The sequence below is a fragment of the Brassica oleracea genome, chromosome C2, assembly GCF_000695525.1.
Source record: "Brassica oleracea var. oleracea cultivar TO1000 chromosome C2, BOL, whole genome shotgun sequence".
Taxonomy (NCBI): Eukaryota; Viridiplantae; Streptophyta; class Magnoliopsida; order Brassicales; family Brassicaceae; genus Brassica; species Brassica oleracea.
Genome location: NC_027749.1, coordinates 11,396,383 through 11,418,740, shown reverse-complemented (window position 1 = coordinate 11,418,740; position 22,358 = coordinate 11,396,383). Strand labels below are relative to the sequence as shown.

At 33.2% G+C, this 22,358-nt stretch overlaps 5 protein-coding genes and 1 long non-coding RNA gene across 6 annotated transcripts; 4 read left to right on the top strand and 2 right to left on the bottom strand.

Annotated features, from left to right (window-relative positions):
- Positions 1 to 692: 692 nt before the first annotated feature.
- Positions 693 to 3,071, top strand: LOC106322477 (stomatin-like protein 2, mitochondrial). The gene is made up of 9 exons (XM_013760509.1): positions 693 to 970; positions 1,057 to 1,300; positions 1,384 to 1,533; positions 1,785 to 1,842; positions 1,931 to 2,023; positions 2,155 to 2,253; positions 2,384 to 2,475; positions 2,697 to 2,756; positions 2,855 to 3,071. The coding sequence occupies exons 1-9, from the start codon at positions 693 to 695 to the stop codon at positions 2,993 to 2,995; spliced, it is 1,215 nt and encodes a 404-aa protein (XP_013615963.1). The 3' UTR covers positions 2,996 to 3,071.
- Positions 3,072 to 6,383: 3,312 nt separating this feature from the next.
- Positions 6,384 to 6,842, top strand: LOC106323440 (uncharacterized mitochondrial protein AtMg00310-like). The gene has a single exon (XM_013761565.1). The coding sequence runs from the start codon at positions 6,384 to 6,386 to the stop codon at positions 6,840 to 6,842; it is 459 nt and encodes a 152-aa protein (XP_013617019.1).
- A 648-nt stretch (positions 6,843 to 7,490) lies between these two features.
- LOC106323439 lies at positions 7,491 to 8,039 on the top strand. Its single transcript, XM_013761564.1, has one exon. It carries the CDS (start codon positions 7,491 to 7,493, stop codon positions 8,037 to 8,039), a length of 549 nt encoding a protein of 182 aa, XP_013617018.1.
- Positions 8,040 to 8,590: 551 nt separating this feature from the next.
- On the bottom strand, positions 8,591 to 10,619 carry LOC106324819 (protein arginine N-methyltransferase PRMT10-like). Its single transcript, XM_013762806.1, has 7 exons — positions 10,342 to 10,619; positions 10,075 to 10,267; positions 9,867 to 9,972; positions 9,503 to 9,692; positions 9,223 to 9,405; positions 9,047 to 9,130; positions 8,591 to 8,966 (listed from the first exon to the last, which is right to left on the bottom strand). The coding sequence occupies exons 1-7, from the start codon at positions 10,561 to 10,563 to the stop codon at positions 8,790 to 8,792; spliced, it is 1,155 nt and encodes a 384-aa protein (XP_013618260.1). The 5' UTR covers positions 10,564 to 10,619; the 3' UTR covers positions 8,591 to 8,789.
- A 3,895-nt stretch (positions 10,620 to 14,514) lies between these two features.
- Positions 14,515 to 16,879, top strand: LOC106322785 (PAP-specific phosphatase HAL2-like). The gene is made up of 4 exons (XM_013760920.1): positions 14,515 to 14,758; positions 15,384 to 16,038; positions 16,102 to 16,470; positions 16,604 to 16,879. The coding sequence occupies exons 1-3, from the start codon at positions 14,599 to 14,601 to the stop codon at positions 16,403 to 16,405; spliced, it is 1,119 nt and encodes a 372-aa protein (XP_013616374.1). The 5' UTR covers positions 14,515 to 14,598; the 3' UTR covers positions 16,406 to 16,470; positions 16,604 to 16,879.
- Positions 16,880 to 20,175: 3,296 nt separating this feature from the next.
- LOC106326651 lies at positions 20,176 to 20,585 on the bottom strand. The gene is made up of 3 exons (XR_001267294.1): positions 20,516 to 20,585; positions 20,373 to 20,424; positions 20,176 to 20,270 (listed from the first exon to the last, which is right to left on the bottom strand). It is a non-coding gene; the product is annotated as an uncharacterized LOC106326651 (long non-coding RNA).
- Positions 20,586 to 22,358: the final 1,773 nt, after the last annotated feature.

Here is a 22,358-nt window from a genome sequence, read left to right as displayed (position 1 = left end):
ATCAGTATAGATTTTATTTTATAATATTTCCATTTTCGAATTTTAATTTAAAATTTTAAAATATTTTTGAATTTTTTATATATTTATTTATCCACCGCAACCGCAAACGCTAGGTGGAACTATCTTTTGATTTTAAGAGGTTCAGAGCGGTTTGAAGCGATTTGTAACGATTTATATAATTATTTCGAAATACTGTCAACCGCTACCAACCGCAAAAGCTGCGTTTGTGGGTGGTAGCGGGGAAACCAGTCAAACCCTTAATAGTCTACTACAAAAAAGATTAAATAAACTGATTATTCCATTTTGACTCACATTAATCCATAATTATATTTATGTAAATATAATATTAGATTATAAAAAGATAAAGTAACATATATCATCAATGTATAAAATATCATAAAATGTTAAAATATCTTATAGCAATGTAGAAAAGTTAAACTTACATTACAAAACTTTATAATAATTATTCTATTAAATTAAATTATCACAAAATTAATTTTTTAAAGGATATTTCTGAGCTAACCGCCAGATCATTAAGTCTTGTCTTTTCTTTGGGCAAAAGTTTGAAATATTTCCAATTTTGTTTTTGCCTCTTCTCCACGTTACTTGAAATCTAAGTATAAAAGTTATCATGAGAAAAGAGAAGAAGAGAGTTTTACCTAGTTCCTTCCCAGTTACAAGCTACAAGGATCATGAACCAACTGGTATCTTCACCATCCTTCGGCCAAGCCGCCGTTAGGTCCCTCAACTACATCCGTCCACTCTACGCAGCTCTACCTCTAATATCAGCAGGACTCAACGCCGCCTCCAAGCCCGCCACCACCACCGTCCGCAAGTTCAGCAGCTCTCCCGTGCCTAATATCAACAGGCTTAAGTCTCCCGCTGCTCCTATGACGCAACTATCCTCCGCCGCCAGCGCCTTCGTCCGTAACTTCAGCAGCAACTCCTCTGCTAGTGCTGTTCTCGACAGGTTTCTAAGCTTAGAATTTCGTACTACGCTATAATATGTGTGAGAACTGAATGGTAATAATCTTTGTGTTGATTGTTTACTTGTAGATTCCAAATCACGCCCCAGACTAACTGGGGAGTCCGAATCGTGCCGGAGAGGAAGGCGTGCGTGGTCGAGCGGTTCGGCAAATACGTCAAGACTCTGGGGTCGGGGATTCACTTCCTTGTTCCCGGTGTGGATCGCATCGCTTATGTTCATTCTCTCAAGGAGGAAGCCATTCCGATTGGTAATCAGTCTGCCATCACAAAGGATAACGTCAGCATCAACATCGATGGTGTTCTTTACGTCAAGGTTTGAGACATTCTTCTTAGTTTAAAAGGGATTACTTGTGTCTTTGTGTCTATGCTGAGAGTTGTTGCATTGGTTTTTTGCAGATAGTGGACCCTAAACTAGCTTCTTATGGTGTTGAGAATCCAGTTTACGCTGTTGTCCAGTTGGCTCAGACTACAATGCGTAGTGAGCTCGGTAAGATTACACTTGACAAGACCTTTGAGGAACGAGATACTCTCAATGAGAAAATTGTGGTTCGTTCTCTACACACTTTCTTGTTTCTTGTTCAATTTTTTGTTATGTTATGGTCAGTGATGTTACTTTGGTATTAGTACCCAAGCTTGCAGTTGAGCTTCTTCTTTTTTTTGTCACTGCTTCCTATTAGTTTGAGTTTACTTTTGTAATGAAGATAAAAGAGTATTATAGTATCCCGCTGGGGAATGCATTATGCATTTGTATTTATGTTTTGGATATGATGGTTTTGAATTGGAATTATTTCTTGCAGGAAGCTATCAATGTTGCTGCAAAACATTGGGGTCTTGAATGTCTTCGTTATGAGATAAGTGAGTAATTTTTTCTGTTTCTTTGAATCTCTTTTTAATGGATTCCCTTGTTTGCATGTTACTAAATACATGTGGTGTGTGTATCTAGAGGATATTATGCCTCCTAATGGAGTGAAGGTTGCTATGGAAATGCAAGCTGAAGCTGAACGTAGAAAGAGAGCCCAGATTCTTGAGTCTGAAGGTACTTAACTTTGCGTACTTATGTCATTGACTGCTTGCTACTGCTCATTTGTTTCAAATTATTGGCTCAAAGCTACCTACTTTACTTGTTGATTTGTTTTCTCATAATCTGTTTTACTAACTTGAATATAGGAACACGTCAAGCCCATATCAACATAGCTGATGGTAAGAAAAGTTCTGTAATCTTGGAATCAGAAGCTGCAAAGATGGACCAAGTCAATCGAGCATCAGGTTAGTATTAACTATCTAGTAACCAAGCACTTCAAAAGCATGAACACATAAATAATAAAATTTCAAGTCATTTTTCAATATATTTATGCTAAAAATATTGTTTTCAATAAATTGTGCTGCGTCTCCCCAGGTGAAGCAGAAGCAATATTAGCTAGAGCACAAGCCACAGCCAGGGGTCTGACCTTGTTATCTCAATCCATCAAAGAAACTGGTGGAGTGGAGGTTAGTAAATATGCAATGATTTGAACAAAGGTTTAGTCATTCATTGCTACTTAATCATCAGATGCAATTTGGTTTAATATCAGTCGCCAATGCATTAATTGTTTTTGAACCGTTATCCCATACAAATTGTCTTTTAGATTCTACATAGTTTTTTTTGTCTTGTTGAGTTAGGTTAACTTGTTTTGATTTTCAAATTGGGACTTCGTGGTGCCAATATGCAGGCTGCGAGTTTGAGAGTTGCGGAGAAATACATTGAAGCTTTTGGCAACATCGCCAAGGAGGTAAACAATTATGAAACCATAACTTACTACTTTTAAATCTCAGATTTCACTTGAGGGTATTGATCTAATGGTGTAATTAATATTCTTCTTCTTGATAGGGTACAACAATGTTGCTTCCGAGTTCTGCTGAAAATCCTGCAAACATGATCGCTCAAGCTTTGACAATGTACAAAAGTCTCGTCCCCAAGAGTGCTCTCCAAGAAACTTTAGCATTGGAATCCTCTGACGTGGTTACCTGAGCTACACATTTCACTAGAAGCCATGGTAGCTGAACTAGGAACTCTAATTATTTTTTGACCTGTGAAAGCTTTTTCATATGAGAGACAGTTATCAACTTATCTATACCTAATTAGTGTCATTTTTATCGCAAACAAGAAAACATATATAAACCCTAATCTCCTAAGGGGGTTTTCACCAGATTTGGTTGGCCTTTTTCTTGTTGTCTTAAATCTTTATTTTAGTATCAAACTCTTCTTCTGTTTTGTTTTTTTGGTTGCTTTCGTCCTTTAAGTTTCAAGGTCGATCTCTAACTACAAAAACAATCAGAGCCAAATCAATTAAGTTTAGAGAAATGAAACTCTTTAACGAGTGTTTATAAGAACGTTATTACAAATCCTCATCCTCAAGTTTCATCCTTAAGATTAATTTTTATTTAGTAATATGGCAATTCAGGAACTAAGCGACCGTAACATTCTCAATTGTCGATATTGTTTGAAAATAAGTTAAACTTGTGATAAATTATATTTTATAAGACGTAAGTAAACTCGGCCAGACGTGATTTTCGTAGGACGGCTCAAGTGATGCAGTTAAACGTAAATCTTTATAAGGCAGGTAGTATTGTCGGTTGTCGGATCGTCTATGTAATCTTTCTCGTAATTGTAATATTATAATAAATCAGCGTTAAAAATATATATTTTATAATAACGGTAGGACATCCAATTTATTAATGGAGTTTGGCCAATTTGCTTACATCAAAACATACATCAGATGTTTTATTATTAATAGAGAAAATTACAACAATTTCAACTCACCTTATAGAGTGATATTTATAAGTTATGAAGTTTGGTGGGAGCCAACAAATACTAGTTGTATGACCGCAAAGAGCCTCCTTCAAAATAACGGTAATATAGAGCGATGAAATGTTCAATACATTACAAACTAAACCTATCATTGAGTCGTAATGTTACAAAATACCTTTTGAGGTGAATTTTAAGACGATCTAAATCGGCCTAAAGTTGAAAACGTTTATCAGTTAATTCTTCTATAAGAAACCACAGCTAGCGCGCTTGTAAAAGATCCAGTCATTGACCCAAAAAAACATACCAGTCAAAAAGTAGACTTGTCGAGAATCAATATTTAAAATAAAACAAAAACAAAGAGCAAAAAGGATAAAATATTCATGAGATATTAGGGTTGATGAGAAAACAAAGAGATTAACAATGGTTTATGTTTTTTCAAAAAAAAAAGCAATGGTTTATAAAATTACTTGTTACAGTATTGAGCATTAGGGTTCATTATAATATTATTATTTAATTTAAATAATTATTTATTATATATATAAAGAACAAAGGTATAAAAGTTTTTTTATCATTTAATAAAGAACGTATTTTTGAAAATATCCATAGTAGTGATAAAGATGAATAATGGTAAATATGAAATTTCTCCTTGAATTTTCTCTAAAACTAATTTAAGGTTAACTATATTTGATTTTCACGAGAAAGACAAAGATATTAAACTCACCTATTTGCTCGATTTCCTCTAAATTATTGTACTTTGCTGATGTGTAAGAAGGGCGGTGGAGGTTGAGAGCACTTCCAATAGAAGTTCTACCCATTGAAATTGTTAAACTGCATATATGTATATGTATACATATATATATTATATATATGTATGTAGTTGTGGAGTTCACTACTTTTGCGAAGAACCCCCTCCAAAAGTTCCTAAAACATACACATATATAGTGCTCTGATATGTCCATTATCTTATGAATCTCCTAGCTAAAAACATTTTTAGTGTATATCTCTATAATTTTCTTTAAACCAACATTTTTTATTATATGAGTAATTTTTCTTCAATATATTCTTCTGTAATATAATTTCTTATTTTTAGATAAAACTATAGATAAATGAAAATAGTATTTCACTATATTTTTTCTTAAAAATAAAAAAACTTTATTTTACAGACATATACTAAAGTAAATTTACCTTTACAATAAAAAATATATTTTAGAGAAATATATATAAATAAATATAAAATGAGTTAGAAATAGTCAAAAAATTTATATAATATATCTGTTGAAAAAATAAATCTGGACAAAATACACAAAATTAATACAAATTAACAAACGTGTCTATAAAGAAATGAATTTGCTGAAGAAATATCTCAGATTAAACAAATCTAATAAGTATAATTTAACAAACGTGTCAAAAAAGAAAATAACTTTGGTCAAATTTAAAAGTAACATGTTTATCCGAGAAGAGAAGTCTTCTTCGTCGAACATATCTGAAAAATAAAATGTAGTTCGCGATTTCATTCCTTGAACTCGTGAGATGACTTGTGTGGTTTCTCCAATCACCCAGAACTTCACCACAACAGCTACCTACTCGTAAATCACCAAGAATCGTGAGCTTATGAACCTTACATAATTTGTAATCAAAATCTTCAGTTTTTTTGATGAATTTTGAGAGAAAGTGTAAGATATGTGGTTTGTGTGGATAGGAAATGAGAAAGGATGAGAAAAAATCGAAATTTTAGGGCATTAACACTCTCAATTTGGTAGTTCATGGTGGTTGAGGTATTGATGTCAATGGCAAAGTTGTAAATATTTGGTGAAGATGAGGATGGTAAGGTAAAAGCCTTATTTTCGAAAAAAAAGAAAAAAAAAGTAATGGCATTTTCGTGAATAACTAGAACTTCTAGGATGAATAGTACAAAACAAAGTTTCAAAAAAAGCATAGGTTATTTTGTGTATGGCTTGAAATTTTGAGTCATTTTTAAAGAACCCCTATTAAATATTCAAAGATTTCTAATGATATAGTTTGTAAATAACACACGTAAGTTCTATACTATAATTATGTTTTAATAAGATAGATAAAGATAAAATTAAATTTATATTTTATTAACAAATGGATGATTACTGTTTTAGAAAAAAATATTATGTCTACTTTTTAAAAAATAGACATATATGTAATAAATGTATGTAAATAATCAAATAAATCATATTAAGAAATTAACGAATTGGTCTTGTAAAGACTTTTGTATAGAATGTTTTACGAGGAAATCCTTTCGTGGTCGTTACGTGTATTTTGCGAGGAAACACTTTCAAGGTATTTACGTGTAGTTTACGAGGAACTCGTTTCGAGGTATTTAGGAGGAAATATAGCGACCTCCTTACGTGGAATGTTGACGTGGTCTTTACGACGAAATGATCTACTTTGTCTTTACGACGAAATATATTCCTCGCTAAGTTACGACGAATTAGCGAGGAAATATGTGTTACGACAGATGAGTAACGAGCAAACGTGGTTCCTCGCTAATTCGTCGTAAAGCCTCTTTTACGACGAACTCACGAGGAAAACCGCCCTCGTTAAGATTATGTTTTCTTGTAGTGATCATTGTCATAAAATCATGAGTGCTATGGTGAGCTTTTGGTGGGATGAGTGTGCCGAGAAGAGGAAGATTCATTGGGTATCATGGGAGAAACTTTGTATTTCTAAGGAGAATGGTGGCTTGGGTTTTAGAGATATTGAAGATTTCAACCAAGCACTCCTAGCAAAACAGGCTTGGAGGTTGTTAAATGAACCTAACAGCTTGCTAGCGAGGATTTATAAAGGAAAGTACTATGCTAAGAAGGGTTTTATGGAGTGTGGGAAAAGGTATAGACCTTCGTACGCATGGAGAAGCATCCTTTTTGGCCGGGAGCTATTGAGTAAGGGGTTGGTTGGATCCATTGGTGATGGCCAGTCAACTTTGGTGTGGAGTCAGAAATGGATCATGGATGAAGTCATGCGCAGACCTATTAACAAAGAAATGATGATTGATGTTAATCTGAAAGTCTCCGCTCTTAAGCTGAATGAGAATCAATGAGACAGAGATAAGCTACAAGATATCTTTCCTATAAATGAGGTTAATCGGATCTTACATATGACTGTGGGAAACATAGCAGACAAAGATATTTGGGCATATTCACCTCATGGCTCTTATACGGTTAAGAGTGGATACATGGTGGCTACAAAAGAAAAAGAAAAGCAGGCTTTACAAACAAGCTTGGCTAATCAAGGGTTGTTGGAGCTGAAGAGAGCCATTTGGAATGTCCCAACGATTCCAAAAATTAGAAGTTTCATGTGGAGAGCGGCTTCTGGAGCTTTAGCTGTTTCTGAAAGATTGAACACATGTGGAATGCATTTGGACACGCTCTGCAAGCTCTGCAAGAATGGAGTAGAATCGATCAAACATGTTCTTTTTGAATGCGAGATTGCAAAGGAGATGTGGTCTTTAGCGGGTTTTCACCAAGGTCCTTTGACATATGATACCAGTCTGATTGGTTGGTTGTTAAGCTACCTCAAATTAATGTCGGTGGAATCTCTTCCGGTTTCACAAAGAAGAGCGATACCTTGGGTTCTTTGGACCATTTGGAAGAATCGAAATAAGGTATTGTACGCAGATTCTCAAGACTCGCTTGTTTCTCAAGTTACACAGGCAAGTGAAGAGGCTAGGACCTAGAATGAATTAAATATGGAGCAGACGTGTACGGAGCCTATGAGTGGCCTGATGGGGGAAAACAGGAGATGGGACCCGCCCTTAACAGGTACTGTGAAATGTAACATTCACTCGAATTGGAGGAACGCTAAACTGCATAGTGGGGGCGCTTATGTGATTCATGATCATAGAGGTGATGTTCTTCATCATGCGAGAGAAGCATTCACTTTCTCTCCTAATAGATTAACATCTGAATTGCGCTGCTTGGAATGGGCTCTCCAAAGTATGAAAGATCTAGGCTGTCAGGATGTTGTGGCTGGGTCTGATCTGCATGATCTTATCAATGCCGTAATGAGACAATCGAACTGGCCAAGGTTCAGGGCATTACTGTCAAGAGTGAGGATACTCTGTTTGTCCTTCCCTTCCGTGGCCTTTGAATCTGAATCTGCATCACCAATTGGTATTGTAAGGGAGATTGCTAAGAGCGTGTTGCGGGACGGGCGTTTTCATTCTTATTTGGTGATGGGTGGACCAGCTTGGCTTCACCAACAGATATTTAGAGAGGCAAACCTTACTCACTCGTAGATCTTTTTCTTAAGATTGAGTGCTTATCTTTTGTTGTCTCTATGTTCATGTTCAGCACTTTCCCTTTTGGGTTCCTTATTATTCATGATTTGAAGCGTTAAAAAAAAATCAAATTTCCATATATTTTCTTAATATGTGTAAAAACTCTAAAATATACATTTTTAAAATAGAGGGAGTATAAAATTGATCTATTATTAATAGTTATATGAATTATTAAATATTCCAAGATTTCTAATGATATACAGTAGTTTGTAAATAACACATGAATTGAATGTAAGTTCTATACTATAATTATGTTTTAATAAGATAGATAAAGATAAAAGTAAAATTATATTTTATTAACAAATGGATGATTACTGTTTTAGAAAAGAATATTATGTCTATTTTTTTTAAAAAATAGACATATATGTAATAAACGTATGTAAATAATCAAATAAATCATATTAAGTAATTAATGAATTGGTCTTATAAAGACTTTTGTACAGAATGTTTTTTTCTGAAAAATAGAATATATGTGATCCACATCACTCAGTAAATTAAAACACTGCAAACATCAAAATGTTGACTGAATCATATCAAAGGTACTAATCAAAATTTGTTTTAAAAAAAACAATACTGTAAAGACTAGTTTCTAGTTACCAATGTAAATTGCTCGTTACATAAAGGAAAAGTTGGAAACAAATAGTAAAACATTACATTTGGATTCATTCATTGGATGCAAGAACCACCAAGCTCCATTCATCTGTATAATCATTCTATGAAATACGTCTTCTTGAATGATTCCTTAGGGTTGCCAGAAGCCTCTTTGATCTCGCAACTAAGCTCGACCTCCATTAGTCTGTGGTTTTCCTTGGACCGGCTCATCACCAAACCGAGATTCAGATTATCACCTTCCTCAACATTTATAGGATTGGACATAATGAAAACCTGCCACATTCAGATCATAACATGTATTTCAGTTTGAAGCCTTAATCATATCATAGGGCAGGAACTGAGGGAGAACGTACCTGTTGTCCCCAGTGTGTGCAGTGTCGTTCACTTGGAGCTGTGGTTAACTCGATATCTTGCTGCGCAGGATCTTCTTTTCTACCCTATTTACAGAAGGAAAAAAACAAAGTATAAGAGTCTATTTAACATTACACACAAACATAATGCAACACAGAGAATCTGCATATGAACTAACCCGGAACTGAACATCAAACCAACCACCAAAACCACATAGAGTCGTGTGCCCATTGATGACTGAGGTTACATTCGACCTGACTTCCTCGATCTCACTGACAGTGGCTGTCAAACAATCCATCTCTTTGACAAGTGTAGGTGTGCCTATCACTTGAAGTGGATTCAAGTCATTCCACACAGCAGTCTGCCCCCAAAAAAAGACAAAACTTTTTAGGAGTTTTCCATTTAAATAACAGAGCAAATTGTTCATTAGTCACCTAGGGACCTTTAATGTCACCTACCTGTATGTAATGCTTTTCTTGCTCTTGAGCAAAAGGTTTTGTCAAAACGCTCATATCAACGCCGTAGTAGCTTTTGATCTCATCTGAGAAGTTATCCCAATCCGCCATTGCACCATCCAAATCATTCTTCTTCCGATCTGACAAAGTGGATTTGATGGGTGCAAGCCACATGCGGGCATGACTTGGGTACCTATTGGATTCAAAGCTTTATTAGTCACACACACACACAAGACATCTTAATTAATATTAGCAACATCTTCATGAGGTTTAAATCAAATCACTTGATACAATCTTAAGAGAATGTCAAGTAAGCTAATAGGTAACAATCCATTATGTATCTTTCAAAATAAGAGAAACCACTTACATGACACCGGTCGGCTTTAGCCAACGGTCACGAGCAGATATAACAGAATCAAACATGGACTCACGCAGAAGGAAGTATCCCATCCACTCGGAGATAATCACATCAACTGCACATTAAAAATTGAAATACATACATATATTAGCTTTACTAATGTAATATCGTAACAGGTCACAACAAAACTGCTAAGTACATCTCAAAATCATAATACCTTTCTCTGGCAAAGAAATATCTTCGACAGAGCCTTGAATCACTTCAACAATATCCTCAAGACCATTAGCTTTGACAAGAGCACGAGCGTGATCAGCCATCGTAGTAGCTTCCACTGCATAAACTTTCCTCGCACCAGCTTGAGCTGACCAAATCGCTAGAATCCCACTCCCGGTTCCAACATCCAACACCGTCTTTCAAAACAAACACAATTAGGCAAGTTTTATTACAATATACAGAGAGGAAGAAGTGGTTTCTGTTTCTGTACCTTGCCGACAAAGTGGTGTTTGTTCTCGAAGACGGCGTTGTAGTAAGCGTCCATACGGACACGGTCCGAGAGCATGTCTTTCTGGTGGTAGAGGAATGAGTATGTGCAGAAGTAATTAGCGTAGTCTACTTCTTTGTCTACTGGAGGAGGCGACGATTTAACGCCACCGACGGTTCCGGGAGCACGTCCGGACATTGCGCCGCCGTTTGATGAGCTCCCCATTGCTGCTGCTGCTGCTGCTGCTGTTCGGGAAGAAAGTGATTTTTGAGGGTTTTAATTGTTAGGGCAAACTGATTTAAATTAGGCAAGGTCTGCTGGTCTCTTTAGGGGTTTTGGTTACCACTTGCCACGTCATCATTGTCTTTTATAATGCCACGTCAGCATTGTCTAATTTAGCAAAAAAAAAACAATCCATCTAAAACATTTAATTGGGCGATACTACTAAATCCCACCAATGAGATAAGCACCTTGAAATTGGTAATGGGCCTTCGGAATTTTTCGGCTTATTATATTTTAATCTAAGTATTCATACGAAAGCCCAAAACTCTGTTACGATATGTACTAAATGGCTCATTAGTGGAGAGATTAGCTAAAAACATAAAATTAATTGAATATCAGATATCGTGATTTGATTGTAAGCAAAGATACAGTAGAATCTATAGAGTTGAAGTTTCACCGCTTGGGAACTTTAGCTGTCCTTAAACATTCTTGTCAATTTTCTTAAATTCTAAAGCATTTTGGGGGTCTCTCTTATTTTTGTCCACTATTTATAAACAAATCACATTTGTCAACTTTGCTATTTTAATTAGAAAAACATTTATAGCACTCACTGAAAAGGGAAAACAATAAGGCAGTGAAGGTCCTTTTATTTATATAAGTCATTCCTTTCCCAGCCACACAACGATCGAGAACTCAACGTAACGATTACTTGGACGGATCACAAACTAACACCAACATTTTTAAATCCCAGGCTGGTTAATTAAATGAATTGTTTGATTAATAGTATAATTATACATCACACCACATGAGCTCCCTGTTTGTCTTCATGCATGAAGCATGCACAGTTCCACATAAACGGTCTATATACATTTGACCTCTTCAATTATAATTTTGTTTTTTTCTTCTTCTTGTTCACTAAATTATTAAGCGATTGTGAAGGGAAGAAAAAAAGCCGTCTATGCGTTTGTTTATCTCCAACTTCTTTACTTTATTATCACGTTATAAATCATCATGCAGTTAAAACAAAACAAAAATAAAAACTGAAAAATACGAAAAAGGTAAAATTATATGAAGATGTTTTTTTTCTTTTTGGGTCAACTATGAAGAGTTAAGTATGTAAATGTATTTTCGTCAAAAAAACCTACAAGAGTGTGTGATTTTAAAAATTGGTATTTCGACCCTTTTTATTCCCACGTGTTTCTTGTTCACCTAACTACAACTACAAGTCCGAAAAGTATAAACCCCACCCGAAATACGACATGTTAAGATTTATTTTGTTACCATAAGAGCATTATTATCACACAAACCCTTAATAGATTTTTTATTATTATTTTTTTTTTTCGTTTCTGTCTGATTAAAAAAAAATTAAAAAAAACCGATCACGGACCGCCACGTGTCAGTGGAGTCCGCGAACTGTTGAAAAAACCCACCGAAAACGTCTCTTATTTGGCGACTTGGACATACGGTTTTCGTTATTTTGTGGAACCCCTGTACTTTTTGCTTAAGAAATCCTTCTTTTTGCAGGGATAAAAATGCTTTAAGAAGCTTTTTATTTTGTTTTTATGTACGGTACACCTTACCTAAAATTATTTATTTTCTTTGGCATTATGAGACATGAAAATATTAATTGTATTAATGTCCTTTTTTTAAATTTTACTAGATCTCGATCTGCGCAACCGCGCAGGTTTTTGTTTTCATTTATTTTTTTATAAACATTTTGTTTTCAATTCTAAATTGGTATATATTATAATATATATGTGTCTATCAATTTTTAAAACATAATAATTATACAGTATATTTTTTCATTGAATAGATTGTTTCAAACTTTCACATGTATTTGTATCTTCTTCTATATATATTTTTTCGGATTATTATTTCAAAATTAAAATCGTAACTATATATATAAAGATTAGTAAAATATTGTTTTATTGTCATATTCAAAAATATTGTAACATTTCACAAATTTAGAAAGTTTTTTAAAAATTAAGTTTTTCGCTTCATAGATTTATATTATCGAGTAATTAATTAAACATTTAGTTTTTGTTTATTTTTTTAATAAACTATATAGTTAATTTGTTTTCATTGGTTTAAAGTAGTAAAGATTAATCATTGTTAGATAATATGATTTTTGTTATTTAAAAAACATATTTATAATTTTAAAAATTAACATCGACAAATATTTAAATAATTAACATATGGAGGTATAGTATTACAACATTAAATTATATCTATTTAATTGATACTATCTATAAATCTAATGGATCATCTATTGTTTAAATCCAATTATTGATAGCCCAATAACAATTTCTGATAGACCCAAAATTTAAATGATAAGATTAGAGATTAAATGTAACATGACTTTCTATAAATAGCTCAATTATGTCTATTTTAAAAACAAATCACACATGAATAAAGGTTGTGATTTCTGTTTTAATATATAAGATTGTGTTAATGTCTTGTTGCTTTTTCTTTAGATAATTGGATGTTTTGAAAACATAGTATGATTTTTTTTTCTTGGAGTCTTGATTTGTTGGATATTCAAAGAAAATGCTCATCAAAGATGCCAAAAGATATCCACTAAGATTCCTTTTTGAATATAATTATCGTTTTATTACATATTTTTTTCTCAAAAAAAAGAGAGCATAATTTGGAGAAATGAAAACTATTATACTCAGAAATATTGTATGGTAATAATGTCACAACAAGCTCTTTATGAATACTTATATCCCCTATATATTATTTGAGAAGCATTACAACTTCTTTTTGTAGTCACATGTCATCACTAGAATGATTCTTAGAATAATTAGAGAAATATGTTGGTCCTTCTAATTATATAATAAGTTTTTTATTAAACTAACAATAAATTCATCATTAATGTACTTTATTATTACCTTAAATAAAATTTACGGAATAGTCTAATGTGACTAAAGTATATATGGCAATTAATAATTTTGAATAATAAATATTTGATAAAAAATAGTGTATCTTCTATCATATTTGTTTAATTTTAAACTATTAAATAAATTAAACAACCACAATAACCATATAATAAAAATTTAGATTTTTATGTATATGTTATATTTTGAATTTTTACAAACGGCTATAAATTACTAAAACTGTTAAAAATCTCACATTCAAATTTTATGATCCATGGTTTAAAATTTTTGTTATGACAAAATACAAATGATTACAAAAATTATATAAGTAAAAAGTCTAATTTAATTAATTATTAAGATTAATATATATATATATATCATTTTAAATTAAACTATAAACCATACAAAATACAATATTTTATTTCAAAATTTACTTTGAACAATTTTTTTGATAAAAGTTTTGAACGATCATTGACAACTTATTTTTTTATAAATTAAATTATAAATTAATAAAGCTATTAATCCCACAATGAAAATTTTGTTATCAGTAATTTAAATTTTTTTCTATAAAAGATACAAATGATCAAAAAAACTATATGAGTAGAAATCATCATTTAATAGAAATTAATATTAAAAATATACTAAAATATATTATCTATGTTAGTATCATTTAAATTTAATAACATATCCTATCAAATATAAAAAAATATTTTTTGGATTAATAAAATTGATTTATATGTTCGCACCAATTTAATTATATATTTAATAGTTACTGAATTTTAATTATTTAATATATATTTATTATTTCATAATATATAAAAATATTTAATACATAAAATAATTTATATATATAATGTTGATCCCAACCTAGTAAAAGTGTACCGGTGATGCCAGCTATTTGAAATTTTCTTTTCCAAAAGAAGAGTGTATTGATGTTTTTAATCCGGGAAAAGGTAAAATATTATTAATTTTATTTAAAACGTGCCAAAGAGAAGATTTTCTTTGAAAAGTAAATTTTATTAAAAGCTAGAAAAAGTAAAAAAGAAGAAGATCATTTATTAGCGAAAAAGAACGAGAAGAGTCAGTGGAGCTTTTGATATCTCCTCCTCCTCCTCCTTCTCTGTCCCTTTAATTTTCCTCCATCAAAAAGATTTCGCCGGCGATGGCGGAGGAATTCTTAGCGACGGAAATGGATACGGCTGTGCGTGTAGTGCACCTCGCTTCTTCTCTCTGTGTTAAAGTTCAGGACAAGCTTCGTCTTCCTTCCTCAGCCAACGGTCACGTTAAGTCCAAGGATGATGATTCCCCTGTCACCGTCGCAGGTTCTTTTTTCTCTCGCTCTTCCTGATGGGGTTTTTCGGGATTAGACGTTCGATCTAATTGTGGTTTATTGCAATTCGAGATCCGTAGTTACTTGTTGTGTCCTTTGTTCATTGTAGATAAAACATTAACCATAGTTACCTGTTGTGTCCTCTGTTCATTGAACATGAGACAGAAACCATAGTTACTTGTTGTGTCATTTGTTCATTGAACAAACCATAGCTACTTGTTGTGTCCTTTGTAACATGAAACATAATGTTCAAAAAAATCCACACTTTATGTTGTGTACTAATGCTAATTATTTTACTTTTGTACAGTTTTTTTTTCTTTAATGTAATTAGATTGAACAAAAGATTGTTTGTATATTGTATTAGTAGTTTAGTAGTGTTGTAATAGTGGAAATGTATATATTTTGTTGCAAAATGAAAAATCCCAAGTTTTAATTGTGTAGTACTTGAGAAAGTGTGTGTGTTAGCTGACAAAGATACCAGATTGTATGTTTTTTTAGTGTATAAGTTATGTGGAGGAGTCTGCATTGATGAGACTGATACTAGAGAGAGGCTGTGATTGTATTAAATATTGCTCTTTCAGTTTTCCTTTTTGAATCTGACTGTGTTTGGTTGACAGATTGGGGTGTTCAAGCGATTGTGAGCTGGGTTTTAGCCCAAGCTTTTGGCGGTCAAAACCTTTCGATTGTTGCTGAAGAGGACTCTGAGTCTCTCTCCAAAGCTGAGTCATTAGGTCTCTTGGGAGCTGTTTCCAGCGCTGTCAATGAAGCACTGTCTGAAGCTTCCAAGTACGGGCTTCCAAAGCCAGACAAGCCCTTGGAAACAACTGAGATCCTAGAGGCTATTGGTCGATGCAGTTCCGTTGGAGGTCCTAAGGGAAGGCACTGGGTTCTTGATCCCGTCGATGGGACGTTAGGATTCGTTCGTGGTGATCAGTACGCTGTTGCTTTGGCTCTGATAGAGAACGGTAAAGTTCTGTTGGGAGTGCTTGGATGTCCTAACTATCCTGTCAAGAAAGAATGTTTAAGTAACGGTTGTAACAACCAATCTGGAGCCGCTGGATCAGTAACCAAAGGTTGTGTCATGTATGCGAAGAGAGGAAGTGGTGAAGCTTGGATGCAACCGTTGACCCCCGGTGGGTATCCGGAATCTGCAACGATTCTTAAGGTTTCATCAGTGGATGATCCGGTTTTAGCTACGGTTTGTGAGCCGGTGGAGAGAGCAAACTCAAATCACTTGTTCACTGCAGGACTTACCAACAGCATGGGAGTTAGGTAGTTACCATCTAAAAACTTATGTTTTGTTTCAAACGTCTCTTAACTACAATCTTTCTTCAGGAAACAGCCTATGAGAGTGTATAGCATGGTGAAGTATGCAGCGATTGCATGTGGAGACGCTGAGGTGTTTATGAAGTTTGCGCAGTCGAGTTACAAGGAGAAGATATGGGACCACGCAGCTGGAGTGGTTATTGTGGAAGAAGCTGGTGGTGTGGTGACTGATGCTGGAGGGAGGAACTTAGACTTCTCAAAAGGAGTTTACTTGGAAGGTCTTGACAGAGGAATCATAGCGTGTTCTGGTCAAGTTCTGCATGAGAAGATTATAGGTGCTGTCTATGCTAGTTGGGAGTCTTCCAGCCTCTGAAAAGGCTTTTACCCACAAGCCTCCTTTGCTTGCAGTATCATCGAGCTAACGTTTTTAAAGCAAAGGTAAAGGATAAACTAATTGTCTCTTATAATCCGGTTTATGGGAATTGGAAGGAATTGGAAAATCATTTGGTTCGGTTTAGTAGAAAAGCTAATCTTTATTTGACTCGGTTTATTATTTCCGGTTCTGATGTAGGTCGAGGCAATTGGTAAGCTACGATTTGCAAAGTGGGTGGAATGTGAATCGTGAAGAAAGTAAATAGTAAAAGAAATAGCCATAAAAAAATCTTACTATCTACTATAGTAACAAAGCTGCTGGCTGCGTTCACGTACCCTTAATGGATGATGATATTTAATTTTGTACCTTCAAAACGTGGATTTGCATAAACGTTTTTTTTAACAAGATAAATTAAATACTACTCAAAAGCATATATAGCTTCTTAGGAACCGTTATTAATGGAATGTAATTAGATAATTTCAATCTCTTATATATTAAAAAAAAACATTACAACTAGAATAAGTTTTAGTATCACTAAGAAAAAATTAAGTTGGTCTATCTAAACATATAATATATTTTTATTAAATTAACTAAAATTAATTATCAATATACAAAATGATATTTTATTTCCTTAAATAAAAACTACGAAGTTATCTAATATAATTAAAACATATATTGCAATTAATTATTTTGAATAATAAAAATTTGGTAACAATTTTTATATCCTTCATCATTTTTAAAATTTTATATTATTAAAATAAATTAAATAATCATATAATAAAATTTTAATTTTTTGTATATGTTATATTTTAAATTTTTTTAAAACGGCTTTAAATTGGTAAATTTTTTAAAGGTCTCACTTTTATAAATTTGTATTCAACGGTTTAAATTTTTGTTATAATAAAATACAAATGATCATAAAACTATATCAATAGAAATTCTCATTTAATAGATATTCATATTAAAAACTATATATATATATAGATATATTTTAATACTGTTTAAACTAAATTATATACCATATAAAAATATTTTTATTCTTAAATTTGCATTGAACAATTATTGAAAACTTAATATTTTAACTTTTCTATTTGCATTGAATTTTTATAAATTATTAAATATTTGTTTTCAGTTGTTTAGATTTTTTGTTATAAGAAAATATAAATGATCATATGAGTATGAAATTTTATTTAATAGATAACCATATTAAAGAGTATAATATATATATATATATATATATATATATATATATATATATTTTAATATCATTTAAATTTAACTATATATCATGCAAAATAGGTAAATAGGTAAATATGATTGTTTTGATTTATTTATCATCAAAAAAATTGTAGATAAAAAGAGTGATTATTTTGATTCATGTCTTTGTGCCAATTTAATATATTTATTTTGATCATGTGTTTATTTAATTTTTTCATTAGAATAAAAATATCAAATCAGACCAAACTAAAACTCTTGAAGATGGTTAACCCGACATGTTTGGCACGGGAACCATCACGGGAACTAACTGGTAACCATCACGGGAATACTAGGAACAAATAGGAAAGGAATGGATAAGAATAAAATTATAGGAATGATGAGGAATTACTGTTCCATATCAAATTTAGTGAGAAACAAATTTGTTTTTTAATTCTCTACAATAAAAAGAACGAGAAGGAATGACGATTCCTTATGAATGATAAAATTTATTAGGAATGTCAAAAGTAAAAATGGATTATGCCGACAATTGCTTGGATTTGATTCTGTTTAGAAGTTTTTACTCTTTAAAATCCATCAAAATCCAACCTTGGACAAGCTTTTCTCACACATCATTAGTCACAGTTGTGTCTTCATTTTACTTTTGCAAATACATAATTATTCTGGTAATTCAATTCTATTACTAATAGAGGACGGCCAAAATGTCAGTAAATGAGTTGCTTCTTCATTTGCTCTTCGACGATAATTACGTTTTCTCGGATAATGGTAAAATATGGGTCTTGTGGCACCCATCTCTCTCAATTAAGATACTTAGTAAGTCGCTTCAGCTGATTTCCTGTGAAGTGGAGCTCCCTGATTACTCAGTTTTTGTGGCATCTATTGCATACGCTTCAAACTGCCCAGATCAGAGGAAAGAACTCTGGAAATCTCTTGTCTCTTTTGGTAACTCTCCATCTGTCGTCGGCAAGCCGTGGATTTTTCTAGATGACTTCAACCAAACACTGGACCCCAATGAGCACTCTGCTTGCCAAAGGCCCAAAGCCACAAAATTGACAAAAGAACCCGTTTATTCAGAGAGTGCCTCCTCGAGGCGGATCTGTCTGACTTGAACTTCAGGGGTAATTCTTATACTTGGTGGAATAAGAGCAAGGTCCTCCCCATAGCCAAAAAGCTGGACCGTGTTCTTGTAAATGACCAGTGGGGTACCAGTTTTCCTTCCTTCGTAGCTTCTTTTGGGCCCCCTAACTTCTTGGACCACTCACCAGCTACAATCATATTAAGTATCTTCTTTCCGAGGATCAAGCGTCCTTTCAGGTTCTTCAATTATCTCCTGCTAAATCCAGAGTTTCTACCGATGATCGCCGAGCAGTGGTTTTCCTTTAATGTCACGGGTTCTGCAATGCTCTGTGTCTCAAAGAAACTCATGTTGTTGAAGAAACATATTAGGGAATTCAGCAAACTTAACTACTCAGGCATTGAATTGCGTACACATGAAACTCATGTGGTGATGTTAACAGCACAAGACGCTACTCTAGCAAACCCGACTGTGGCAAATGCTGAACAGGAACTTGAATGCACTCGCAAGTGGTCAGACCTGTCTAAAGCTGAGGAATCTTTCTATCTGCAACGGTCGTCGATTTCTTGGATGGCCCTAGGGGACTCAAACACACCATACTATCATAGGTTGGTCTCTACTAGACGATCTGCGAACCACATTCACTACCTTCTGGATGAAGCTGGTGAAAAAATTGATATGCAAGCTGCTATCGAGAATCATTGTGTGTAGTTCTTCTCCTCTCTCTTGAACGACAACAACACCTCACAGATGTTTGAACAGACTGATCTGGACTTACTCTTTGACTTCTCCTGCTCTGATGCGGAACAACACGATTTCTGCAAAGACTTTACAGCCTCAGAGATAAGAGAAGAGTTTTTCAACCTCCCTAATAACAAGTGCAGTGGCCCTGATGGTTACTCTTCTGAATTTTTTAAATCTTGCTGGAAAATTATCGGTCCTGAAATCTCTCAAGCTGTTATGGAATTCTTTTCGTCGGGTAGCCTCTTGAAGCAGTGGAACGCCACCACTTTGGTCCTGATTCCAAAAATCACAAATGATGCCACGACCTCTGACTTTCGGCCGATCTCTTGCCTCAACACCATCTTCAGAGTGGTCTCCAAAATGTTAGCAAGAAGACTTCAGACGATTTTGCCTAGAGTTATTTCGCAGTCCCAATCAGCCTTCATGCCAGGGAGACTTCTTGCAGAAAATGTCCTACTAGCAACTGTTCTAGTGCAAGAGTATAATACAGCGTCCTCCTTGCCAAGAGCTATGCTTAAGGTTTACTTGTGTAAGGCTTTTGACGCGCTACGCTGGAACTTTATCATTGGTACTCTTCGGGCTCTCTCCATCCCACCGGTTCTGAAACAAAGATTATATTTCTGAAGCAAAATTCAAAACATATGGTATAAGCCATGAACAGAGCCTTGGATTTCACCATTGTATCATCTGTTTCTTGTGATGTAAATAATCAAAGTTGTAAGCAACTTGCCAAGAATAATCAAACTCTGACACAATGTTCTTGAGATGGATAGGTGTTTCAAGACATGAACAGAGCCTTGCATTTCGCCATTGTATCATCTGGACTCGTTACTGCACCACAAAAGAAACAATCCGAGTTGTCATGAAAATGTCATCAGCATAAACACAGACAGAGATTAACCGATATGATATATATACAACTAACCAACTAACCTGAATGGCCAATTGTTTTTGGTGATTCATAAATTTCATAATCGTTTCCACCCTACATAAGTCAAAGCCGTGTTTTTACACATCAAGCTCAACGGAAAATCATGCAAGAATTACTCAGAGAATATTAAGTTAAATTGTGTTACCTCATAGGTTTTGTCACCGAAGAAATGGATTTCACTGAAGTCTTCAAGGTATTGCAAGCAGTAAGTCTTAATTTATTTATGGAATTACGCGAAGGATCCTCGACCATCTAATACACATCCCGGTAAAAACCCCCATGGTAAATTGTTAACCATCTCGAAACCCTAAAAATCAAACCAACCAAGAGAACTTTCATGTGATCTATTTCTCTGTAACGTTTATATGTGTTTTTCATTAATTAAAAGAAAAATAGTTTTTGAGGTCTTTCTTTAATTGACAAAAAACACTAAAGAAATACAGAAAACTATGTGTTTTCCTGCACCATATGCAGCGATAAGATTTTAGTTTTAAATGATATTTAAAAAATAAAAATTTGCTAATATTTTAGATTTTATTGTTTTTAAACCAATATTTTGATATATATACTAAATACTAATTTAATTAAACATAGAATTAAGATAAAATAATTAATTTGATTTATTTAAAATTATATTTAAGTTATATTTAAAATTATAATTTAGATAGATTTTCATTTATTTATTTTGATTAAGATATATTAAATTAACTTGTGTAAAGTAAAATTGGTATAATTTTTTTATAATTATCAGAATATAAAACTAAAAAGAATTTCTAAAATTTGTAGATGTCAAAAATAAACAAATGATACTGCAATTAAAAATTTAAATTTTAAAAAAATATATTGTATAAAATTTTGAAAATATTGTTTGATAAAAAAAATTATGATTATACAAATATATTTAAACAATATTTCGAAATTAAAAAAAAATTATATTTCCCTTATTGTATTATTTAACGACATATTTGAATAGATTTATTTTTAATGATGATTTATGAGTTATTACCATATTATAAAAATTTACCAAAAATTGAAATTGACATTAAATGTACTTGTTCATGTCACTTTTAATCATAGGCCATGTCATCAATTTTAGTATGCCACGTCATATTTTTTGGTAAAAATGATTGTATATATGACATGTGTGAAATCACTTCACAAATAATGTCTAGGGGATTGATTAGTTACATTGCATTCATCATTGTATATATATATATATATATATTAATATTTTTTAATTGCTCAAAAATTCTATACACTACAAGAAAACATATTTTTTACTATGGCAGTATTCGTTGTAAATTCGTCGTAAACGGGGTGTTACGACGAATTAACCTCGAAAGACGTTTCGTTGTTAAACGTCCGTCGTAACGGAGGTTTCGTCGTAAACGACTCGTTACGTTTACGACGAAATATATTCCTCGTAAAGCGCAGGGAAAGAATTCGTTGTAAACGACACGTAAGATTTGGTGGTAAAGCCCACGTAATGATTTCGATGTAAAGCACACGTAAATACTTTTGTTGTAAATCACTCGTAAACATTCGATGTAAACTCCATGTAATGTTTAAGAGGAGTTTACATCGATTCTTAATATATTATTATTAATTATTATACAATAAATTTTAATTTATATTGAATATTCAGAATTTAAAATAATTTAAATTTTAAAACGAAATATGAAATTGAAAAACATATTTTAAAAAGACATTTAAAAGTCATACAATAATATTTAAATTCATAATACAAACAGAAATATAAAAAAAACTACATATACTCAAGTAGTTGGTGGGGTTGCTCGGCTGTTGACGGGTTGGATCAGACTCTTGAGGATCTCGTACTGGCAACCGAAGAGCGGCTCGTCTCTCACTCAACATTCTCTGCATAACCGGGTTTCTCACGGCCATCACGTCTAACAAATCCTCAAGAGAGTCTAAACGAACCTGCTGGCTATCCATTCGAGCCTTCATCTGAGCAGTCTCTTCATCCC

Bases quoted from the DNA above. Each gene is read 5' to 3' on its own strand.
- LOC106322477 (XM_013760509.1), top strand. From the start codon at position 693: ATGAACCAACTGGTATCTTCACCATCCTTCGGCCAAGCCGCCGTTAGG. The intron at 2,024-2,154 runs GTACTTAACTTT...ACTTGAATATAG, and splicing joins CCAGATTCTTGAGTCTGAAG to GAACACGTCAAGCCCATATC. The intron at 2,476-2,696 runs GTTAGTAAATAT...GCCAATATGCAG, and splicing joins AAGAAACTGGTGGAGTGGAG to GCTGCGAGTTTGAGAGTTGC.
- LOC106323440 (XM_013761565.1), top strand. From the start codon at position 6,384: ATGAGTGCTATGGTGAGCTTTTGGTGGGATGAGTGTGCCGAGAAGAGG.
- LOC106323439 (XM_013761564.1), top strand. From the start codon at position 7,491: ATGGAGCAGACGTGTACGGAGCCTATGAGTGGCCTGATGGGGGAAAAC.
- LOC106324819 (XM_013762806.1), bottom strand. From the start codon at position 10,563: ATGGGGAGCTCATCAAACGGCGGCGCAATGTCCGGACGTGCTCCCGGA. The intron at 9,131-9,222 runs GTTAGTTCATAT...TTCTGTAAATAG, and splicing joins GGTTTGATGTTCAGTTCCGG to GGTAGAAAAGAAGATCCTGC. The intron at 8,967-9,046 runs GTACGTTCTCCC...TGAATGTGGCAG, and splicing joins GCACACACTGGGGACAACAG to GTTTTCATTATGTCCAATCC.
- LOC106322785 (XM_013760920.1), top strand. From the start codon at position 14,599: ATGGCGGAGGAATTCTTAGCGACGGAAATGGATACGGCTGTGCGTGTA. The intron at 14,759-15,383 runs GTTCTTTTTTCT...TTTGGTTGACAG, and splicing joins TTCCCCTGTCACCGTCGCAG to ATTGGGGTGTTCAAGCGATT. The intron at 16,039-16,101 runs GTAGTTACCATC...ATCTTTCTTCAG, and splicing joins ACCAACAGCATGGGAGTTAG to GAAACAGCCTATGAGAGTGT.